The 10280-nt window shown below is 40.4% G+C and overlaps 1 protein-coding gene across 1 annotated transcript; it reads right to left on the reverse strand.

Moving 5' to 3' along the window:
* Positions 1 to 6030: 6030 nt before the first annotated feature.
* On the reverse strand, positions 6031 to 9975 carry LOC118494626. Its single transcript, XM_035999063.1, has 2 exons — positions 6967 to 9975; positions 6031 to 6439 (listed from the first exon to the last, which is right to left on the reverse strand). Exons 1-2 carry the CDS (start codon positions 9465 to 9467, stop codon positions 6406 to 6408), a joined length of 2535 nt encoding a protein of 844 aa, XP_035854956.1. The 5' UTR covers positions 9468 to 9975; the 3' UTR covers positions 6031 to 6405.
* Between the last annotated feature and the right edge of the window lie 305 nt (positions 9976 to 10280).

Consider the following 10280-nt stretch of genomic DNA (forward strand, 5'->3'; position numbering starts at 1 on the left):
GTGTTGGTGTGATGTGTGTTGGTGCCAGTGATTGATTTTTCAATCGGCCGAGAGCTTCTTAACTGTGGCCGCTGACCTTAGTGTTCAACCACCAGCTCAGCATTCCCAGGAAACTCCACATTTTGTTCTGTATGTCAGCACACATGTCAGGATGTGTCCTGTGAGATGCCTTCTCTCTAATTGCATCTGGGATAATATTGGGCGCCATCCCAGGTGAGATGTGTCTGGAGAGGAGATCACATAGTGCCTTTGTGTATACCAAGTCTTTACCACTGGAAATCTTCTTGAGGTCCCGGAATACAGTGACTTCGTTTCCACAGCGTGCTTTTCCACCATGCTTTGGCTGAAGCAGAGAGTCAATATCATCTAGGAGTGATGACACTGCCCGCTTTCAACTTTGGAGCCCTGGTTGAATTTGGTCTTCAGTTGCACCAGCATATGATGGATCCAGGTTTTCATCAGGTTTTTGATCATGTTTCCTATTTGTTTCATGCACAGTTTGTGCTTCGTCTTTTGTTCTGCAGCATCTTTCTTGTCCAAACTCTTTGCAATTGACCGAGCAATGTCTTTTGCAACAGTTGAAATCACACAATACAGATTATATATATATATATATATATTAGGGCTGTCAATCGATCAAAAAAATTAATCTAATTAATTACAGACTCTGTGATTAATTAATCGAAATTAATCGCATACATAATTAACGGTGCCTGAACCGATACTTTTTAAGAAAGTAAAAAAAGAAAAGAAAACAAAGGGTACTAAACAACAGTTGATGACATTAAAGAACGGCTTGTTTATTGCTAAGGCCATATGGTCAAAATTAAATGATTTAATAATAATGTATAACAATAACAATAACCTATTTCACTAGTAAATTGCTGTTGAACCACAAAAACAAAGCATCCAGATTACACAACGGAAGTTCTCCAGGCCTCTAGAGGGAGCAGCTAGTGGAACAGCTGGATTTTCGACCGTTATTAACCGATATTAAATTCATATTATTATTATTATTATTAATAACATAATATGTTATTAATATACAGTCTATGCTCCCGTCTCATGCCCTCCAGGCTGGTGCTGTCCCCGAGCTTCGGCTTTTCAAAATAAAAGCTCGCGTCTGGTCCGCTATGTGTTTTTACTTTGGTGTGTTGGGTGTTTGTGAACTAAACAGTACGGCAATCATGCTGATGATTACAATAACCTTTTCAGCAGATGTCTTACTTACAACACGTTGGAGTTAGCAAAGTAGTTCTGTGTTTATATGTGCGGGCGGGATTTCTTCAGTTTGATAAATCCCACAGTAAATTGGCTGGTTTACTAACAGGGAGGGAGGGACTAGAAATCCTGTCTGTTTGTTTGTATTTCAAGAGCGAATTGCTCCACAATATGAATACAGATTGATCACTTCTTTGTTGGTAACCGTTGTTGTATAATCACAATATTACACTTGAGGAGGCCTACACTTCAGTAATTTCGGACCTCGAAATTAAACCCTCTCATATGGCTTAAACAAACGTCAACGTTAAACGCTGATGCAGTTTTAAATGTTTTACCACCACGAGTTTACAGACGTCTCTGCTGATTGAGTATCAGCTGGGACCTGAGCCGAGACACACCCACCAAACGAGAGAAAACAGATCTCAAACATAGACTTAATATTTACAGTCTATGCAGTCTATGCAGTTTCTCTCTCTCTCTCTCTCTCTCTCTCTCTCTCTCTCTCTCTCTCTCTCTCTCTCTCTCTCTCTCTCTCCCTCTCTCCCTCTCTCCCTGTGAGGTCGAAAATCCAGCTGTTCCACTAGCTGCTCCCTCTAGAGGCCTGGAGAACTTCCGTTGTGTAATCTGGATGCAGCGTTTTTTTGTTACATTTGTTTTCTGGGTTGGTGTGCTTTTCTTTTTGCATCGTTTCATATTTGCAGCGTGTTTATCTATTTGGTTGTGTTGTGTGTATTTGCAGCGCGTTTATCTATTTGGTTGTGTTGTGTGTATTTGCAGTGCGTTTATGTATTTGGTTGTGTTGTGTGTATTTGCAGTGCGTTTATGTATTTGGTTGTGTTGTGTGTATTTGCAGTGCGTTTATGTATTTGGTTGTGTTGTGTGCATTTGCAGCGCGTTTGCTGAATGCTGCACATGTGATGTCAAATTAATGAAGTTGGTTTTCTTTTTAACATCGCTTCTTTTTTCAGGGTTTGCGTGCTTTTCTTTTTGCATCGTTTTTTATTTGCAGTGCGTTTATGTATTTGGTTGTGTTGTGGTATTTGCAGCGTGTTTGCTGAATGCTGCGCATGTGTTGTCAAATTAATGAAGTTGTTTTCTTAATTTGCTTGTGTTTTGTCTATTTGCGTGTGTTTTCTTAAGTTGCAGGGCGTTTGCCCCTGTCAGCCACCGTAGATTTTCGTTTTGAAAGGAAAAAAACAAAAACGAAAAACGGCCAGTTTCCCAATTACCATTAGTAAATAGGAAAATAAAAAACGGAAAACAACCCATTATTCGTTTTTTGTTTTGATATTAAAAAACGGAAAACGAAAAACAATCTCGTTATCCGATTGTCTTTGATGTATTTGTAGATGGAACTCGGAAATTAAAATGTGTGTATAAATCTTATTCCTCTGTCAGTACCCAATCCGTACCGCCTGTAAAATCCGTTCTGTGTACTGCCTGATCAGTTCTACGCTTGCGCGAACACCGGCAAACTTCACAGCTCTATGCACGCATTGGCGTAAGGATGTTTGGACATTCCCGGTTACCGGAAGAAAACATTAGACAGTGACAGTAGACCGTTATGATGGCAGAGATGAAGTTTACAAGGTGTTTGCTGGAGCTGCCTAAAGTATCTGTTAATGATATACGGAGCGTCGTCTGGCCATCCAGTACAACACCATGTAGCAAATTAAATAAAGGCTTCAAATTTTACGTTTCGTCATTTCTTTGCAACTTTGAAGGTAATTTGCTAACGCTAGCTAGCCTGAGCTAGAAGCCTTGCTTTGGTGTTTTAAGTCATGACTCCGTCCTGCTTCAGGTTAACCATGCTTTTAATAAAGTTTAAGCATGTGTATACCTCTCACTTCATGTGTTTGTACTTTTATTTTTTAGCAAACTATTATGTAGCTCAATGCTGGACATTTCACCCCTAATTCCGGTCACTTTACTGTATTTGTATTTGTTTAGTATTTGGTTTAGAAGCCTTTATTGGTGATTTTTACGGTACAAAGTCCTGCTACATACGTACATAACTAGCTATATGCTCCGCTATGTCGCGTTAGCATGCAGCTACAATAGTTAGCTATGAGTATGCTAACGTTAGATTGTAGTGGAACGAAGCAGCACTTTCTAACGTCAAAAATCACAGATAAAGGCTTCTGAACCAAACACTACACAATCGGACATGTTTCAGCAGGAATGTGACCCAGAATTGGGGAGAATTTAACAACATTGCCAGCTAAGATGACCGTTAGCATGTAGCTACTATAGTGTTTACTGCCGTTGGCATATAGCTACTATAGTGGTGTACAGCAGTAGTGGCTGGGAGAGCTGTCATCCCATCTTCAAAAGGACACTTATGTACGTTTACACTTCATCGCATTAATAATAGACAGTCTATGGTTATTAGTCAAGACGAAGTATTAAAGGTAAAAACATTAACGTAAACAACACAACAACGATGTCGCTACACGGTTTTGGATCAGTGACAAGTTTCGAATGTTTGTAGCTATGACTATTGTATAATAAAGATTTAATAAAAAAGTTGTAATGTTTGGTCGTAAAGTGTTGACACATGGTACAAACCGCACATGGACATTGTTAGTTTTCTACTACGTAATTATGCGCATGCACAGAACGGATCTTACAGGCGGTACTGGCCAATAAATGCTATTGAAGGGCGGGTCTTGGCGTGGCGGGAGTAACTTCCGGGTCACGAAAAAATACCAATGCAAAATTAAGGAATATGACTTATACACACGTATTTTAATTTCCGAGTTCCATCTACAAATACATCAAAGACAATCGGATAACGAGATTGTTTTTCGTTTTTTAAAATCAAAACAAAAAACGAATAATGGGTTGTTTTCCGTTTTTTGTTTTCTTATTTACTAATGGTAATTGGGAAACTGGCCGTTTTTCGTTTTTGTTTTTTTCCTTTCAAAACGAAAATCCGTTGGCCACCAAGTACACGGACCCAAACTTTACACCATTCAGCGTTAGCTGTCAGCATTGTAACCGTGTTTAATCCAGCTACTAGCTAGCGGTAGGCTAACGTTAGCTGCTGTCGAGTGTGGTGTTAACTAGCTAGCGGTAGGCTAACGTTAGCTGCTGTTGAGTATAGTGTTAACTAACGTCACGTGCAGCGGTGTTTGTGTTGCCTGTATCGTCTGTTTCAGAGCATCAGAGAGAAGAGCAGACATATCAGTGGCACCGGATTTCGGTAGCCAGGGTTGGCAGGAAGAAGATTTTTACAAGTAAATGTTCCAGTTAATGATCCAGGCAGCACATTCTCGTCTCCCTCCTTCATTTTACAGTCCAATGGTGGCTAGACCGGCTCCGGGTCAAATGTCAATATGGAATGGATTAATCTGCGTTAATTTTTTTTAACGCGTTAATTTCGATTAATTAATCTGAGAAAAAATAACGCGTTAAAAAAAATTAACGCAGATTAATCCATTATTTTGACAGCCCTAATATATATATATATATATATATATATATATATATATATATATATATATATATATATATATATATATATATTACTTTTGCTCATACATCTTTGCTTATCCTGCACTAAACACAGCCTTCTTTCTTATTGTCAAGCAGTCTTATGGTACATATTTGTTTATTTATGTCATCGTTTCTTTTACATTTAGTTTATTTCCTTTTAATAGGTTTATGTATGCACCATTTACCAAGGCACATTCCAAGTGTTACTTACTTGGCAATACAACCTTTTCTGATTCTGATTTAATCAATTAACACAGGAGATAATTGTATTGTTGTAGATGATGAAGTTCAAATGTGTCCATGACAGTTGGTAGCTTAATGTTTAATCCAGTCTAATATTGTCTGTAGACATATTATGGCAATATGCTGCTAGACACGGGATTATATGGATGCCTTCAGTTGCACAGGGTCATGGGTACCTGATCTGATGTCACACTGCTCACTAAATGCCCTCCTAGACAGTTCAAAGTTTGGTTTATAAGATAGTTTTCCTATAGTGATGTAACTTGCTTAAAATAACAAAACCGTGTCATCATTATCAAGTTGACCGTTGCACATCATTCCATGGCACATTGCAAAATCAGTATTCATTTGTTTCTAAATTTGTTTCCACAAACAGATCTGTAAGTGGACATTGTCTCACTTAATCAAATCTAAATATCTGCCACTAATATATGAACATTTCCTAACACAAGTTGCTGCATGTGCAGGAGTAGCATTTCATGGTCGTCAGCAATGCCTCAGATGATCTTACATGTCTCCTCACACCTGCTCATGACAGTGCATTACAGACCTGCATTCACATTCGAGGAAGATAACTAATAATCCAATGTTCAATTGTATCATAGAGGCAAATTGGAGAGAGATAGACAGGCACGGGGTATACTAACAGCAGGCTTATAAGCATAATGCAGAGTGGCATGCTTGGCTGAGAACCTGTCAATGGGACCAGTGTTATAACACATACTGTAATAATAGTCTTGATAATAAAATTATTTTTTAGCAGGCAGTGCATTTACCAACCAGGTTTGCGAAAGGATTAAAAGGCAAGTGAATAATAAGCCATATTTATGCAAAATTATACCAATACAGGCATAACATAATAAACAAAGAAGGATTAAATATAAAAACATTTGGAACACAGAAGACCGGATGTAAAATATAATTATTTTCTATTTGTTTTTAAAAGCAAATTTATACTTATTTTACATAAAGGAGTCTGTTTTTGATATTGGATGTTAATGTAAAATGATTTATCCTAACATTGGTCAAAAAGCTTACCCCAAATTGTTTTACCTAAAGTCAGTCAACATTTGATGACTGACTTTTTTTGTATTTTCTTCACAAACATTTGACCTGGGTAAAACTTAATTGGCAGAACTTCTGCACGAGTTGAATATTTACAACCAATGATAAGAGAGATCAGCAGATTTTTATTTTTTTAAATTGTGTTGTTTATTGTAAAACATGAAACCAACTAGTGTTGGGGAGATGTTGTTAGTGCCCAATTGCTGCATGGTTTAAAGGGAAGTGGGAAGAATCCGGAGCACCTGGAGTAAATCCACGCAAGCCAATCATTGGTCTCCGTCCTACAGAGGCCATTCACTGGTCTCTGTCCTATATACACTATACACTGGTCTATGCCCTACAAAGACAATCCTCACAACAGAGTCAAATCAATCACTATAGTCCAATCAATAAAGAGTCCCTGGCCAAACTTTGGAATGGAGGCAGGGGCGGATCTACCAGGGTGGCATAGGGTGGCAAATGCCCTGCCACCCCAGTTGGCAGCAACGAATTAAAAGTTATGGCCAATTTGACAATTTACGAGTGCAAATCTCCAATGTCCGACTGCAGTCAGTCAAAAACAGTTTGCTTCCCCTCTCACACATCTGCCACTCATCACCTGTGTCTTACCTTTATGCCTTTCCTGTGATAATGCCCCTTACTTCTATCATACTTCTATCTCCTATTAAGTGAGATCACATTGTATGGTCACTTATTCCTAATAAGAACTGTTTCACATGAAACCTTAAATGCAGGACATTGATTGCATGAGATTAAGTTTGTCTGTATGAGTTTGTAAATGGCAGCCTGTGCCCTTTTGTAGTGTGTACATACTATTTCTCATCAAACTGTGATAACTGTGATTAAATTCAGTATATATACGTCTGCCATATGTTGCCACCCCTCAAAAATTCCTGCCCCCCTCTCGCCACCCCATAAATATTTTTCTAGATCCACCCCTGAATGGAGGAGAAGAATCTTTTGATGATGCTTTGCTTCCTTGGTTTCATCAGGTGGTCTTTGAAGAAGGAGACAATACATTTGTCAACTGCTGGTTCGTCTAGATTCATTGAAATCAGCATGTCCTCTGCACAGCCCCACTTCTTGCACATGTCCTTTAAAATGGCCTTGCTGAGGTGTTTGTAAGTGTCATTGGTGATTTGAAAATCTTCTCCCTCGACTTCAGCCCATATCTTCTTGAACAGGCGCTCAATGATGGTTTTTGAATTTCCAATTGTTGTGTTCACCTTCGCTTTGTTAAAGGTCCGCAAAACCAACATCTGCACAAGTAGCCTGATGGAAATTTTATTTTTCTCTGCCTGTGCTGTTGAATTCTGCACAGGTCTGGCAGCGGCCTCCTCAGATACTGTGACTGTAGGTTTGGGCGTAGGTGTAGACCTGGGTGTAGGCGAATGCGTAGGTGTAGGTTTGAGCGTATGCGTAGGTGTAGGTTTGGGCGAATGCGTAGGTGTAGGTTTGGGCGTATGCGTAGATGTAGGTTTGGGCGTATGCGCATTTGTAGGTTTGGGTGTAGGTGTGGGTGAGGGCGTATGCCTAAGTGTAGGTTTGGGTGTAGGTGTAGGTGTGGGTGTAGGTGTGGGTGAGGGCGTATGCCTAAGTGTAGGTTTGGGTGTAGGTGTAGGTGTGGGTGTAGGTGTGGGTGAGGGCGTATGCCTAAGTGTAGGTTTGGGTGTAGGTGTGGGTGAGGGCGTATGCCTAAGTGTAGGTTTGGGTGTAGGTGTAGGTGTGGGTATAGGTGTGGGTGAGGGCGTCGGTGTAGCGGTGGGTGATAGTGACTCAATATTCTTGAAAGCTTTTTTCATCTTGTTACTGTGTGTGCCAGCCCGTGTGCACAGCCACCACTTCATCAGTCCAAGGTAACGCCACACTTTACAATGTATTTCACCATACACTGTATCACGGGATGGGGAAGCAGACAGTGTCCTTTCATTTGATCCTGGGACAGTCTCTGGAATCCTCCCCTCAGAGACGTAACTGTAGAGGAGACCACTAAGCTCTTCTTTGAACACCTGGTCTTTACCGTTGGAAATATCCTGCAATTTACTATAAACAACCTCACTTCCAACTTGTTGTTTTACACCATCTTTTGAAAACAGAGAATCAACATCAGTCACAAAGGACTGCATTGACTTCTCACTTTTAACTTTGGAGTCGGGGTAGAATTGGTTGTCTAGTTGAGTCGCCATGCGATGTATTGACAGTTTGGCAAACTGCGCGGCAAAAAAGATTTTTATCTTGCTCCCCACTCCTTTTAAGGACAGTTTCTCTCTGGATTCCGGGGTGATACATGTCCCTCTGGCTTCTGGGGTAACCCTTGTCTCTGTGGGTTCTGGACTAATACTTGCAGCATCTTGCTCTTCCAGACTGTTAACCTCCTGAACAATTAAGTAAGTAATGTCATCTGAAATAATTTGAATCTCCTGTGAGGTGTCAGATCGCAGCTGCTCATACTCCGAGTCGGTCATTTCTTGCAGTAGAGGTTCTGTGAGTCCACTGACCTCATTTGTAATTATTTCCCTCACAGCTGTGGTTGTTACACTCACAAAGTGCTCTGATGCTCTGGAGACCTTGTCCGGGGTTTTTGATTCCACAGATCTGGCTGCTGACTGGTAGTGATCAGTATCTGCCTCCTCTTGATCGTCCATCTCTTGTTGTCCATCAGCGGCCTTCTGTATGGAGATGTCCTGTCTTGTTCGTGGTTTACGTGGTCGACATGAGCACGAAACCTCTTTCATCTTGCCCATAAATGCTTTCAACATATTAAAGGCGTGTCGTACCATCATATTAAGTCTGTGAGGAGGAGTTACACGCTCACTAAATACAGGTTCCAAAGTATCCGCACTATTGGTGATAGCAGAGTAAATGCTTTCTGCAACCTCTGTATCAAACATGTTGTTTAAGTTCTTTGAGCTGTCACAGTGGACTGGGTCCTTTACTTGAAGAACCTCAGCAAAAGACAGAAGAAGTGTGTCTCCCAGACCGGACTGAACACGCTCCTCAGAGATTATTTGGCTGCATTTATTCTGCAGAGTTGCCAAAATGGATTTAGAAACTAGTGATATTAGGTCCAAAATCATCTCCGCCAACAATGTTGATGTGGCATCATCAGCTGCATCTTGCGTCACCAATCTCTGCTGTTCCAATGTCAACCTTTTGAAAAAGGACTCAACCACTGGACGAACTTCTTCCACTCTGATCTTCAATATCTCCTCTGTCTCGGAACTTTCCATTTCAGTCATGGTGGTTGTATTAGATAGGGTGCGTTTTCTGAATGTCTTGTCTTGTTTTACAGGTACAGGTTTGTCAGAAGCTTTTTGAGCAGATATAAGTAAACCAATGTAGAGTAAACCATAGTATAGAATGATTTTCCCTAATGTCTGAATCTGTCTTATAGGCAAAATGTCATTCATGAAAGGCATATAATGGATGAAAGGCATTATCGAACCTGAGGTCAGATCAAGGGACGTTCCAGCTAAGCCCCGCCCCCCAGCAGGGTGCAGCTTAGCAACCGTTGCTAGGCACCAGCCGCACTCTCTGACCGCTCTTTACTCGGTTTCAGCTGGAGGCATAGCTAAGTCTTGTAAAATGAATGGTGTTGGAGAGAGCTAGCAGTTAGCCAGTTAGCTCAAAGAGTTGACAGACAACTAAACGGATATTCTACACTGATAGGCTACTTTATTCTACAACATGGACCATACAATGTCAGGTGTCCACGGCGCTATATTTACAGTAAAACTCGTTAGTGAAGTCTCGCTTGATGTGTCTCGGTCCGAGGGGAGAAAGCTGCAGCGGCACGTCTTCACTGCCATACTAACAGAGGGAGGCACCGCCGTGTGGCGCTACTAAGCATTGCAGTTATAACTCTGTTACAGTCTGCTTACGTTTTTATATCTGTTAGCTACCGCTGATAAAATATCCCAGCGACCGTTCTCATTCTAGCCCTGAAAGCCGGCTTTCTTCTCATGTAAACTTACGAACCTGTCCATAAGAAATTGTGCATGAGCCTTCACTGTCATGTCTTCTTATAGGTAACGTGAAATCAAGGAATCACTGTTTTAAAATAAATCACCACGAAAAAGTTAGTTGTGTCCAGTTTAGTTTTCTTCTCCTCAAGCTATATATATATATAATATAATAATAATAATATAATGAGGTGTACAATTCAGAATATAGGCTTACACCCTTCTAAATGTTTTAAACTAAGTCTTATATGTACTGTATCTGAAATAGTCTAACAAGACTCCAGATCC

The sequence above is a fragment of the Sander lucioperca genome, chromosome 1 (assembly GCF_008315115.2).
Source record: "Sander lucioperca isolate FBNREF2018 chromosome 1, SLUC_FBN_1.2, whole genome shotgun sequence".
Taxonomy (NCBI): Eukaryota; Metazoa; Chordata; class Actinopteri; order Perciformes; family Percidae; genus Sander; species Sander lucioperca.

Excerpts from the sequence above, each read along its gene's own strand:
- LOC118494626 (XM_035999063.1), bottom strand. The coding sequence starts at position 9,467 with ATGCCTTTCATCCATTATATGCCTTTCATGAATGACATTTTGCCTATA. Across the intron at positions 6,440-6,966 it reads TTCTTCTCCTCCATTCAGGG|TTTGGCCAGGGACTCTTTAT; the intron begins GTGGATCTAGAA and ends TCCATTCCAAAG.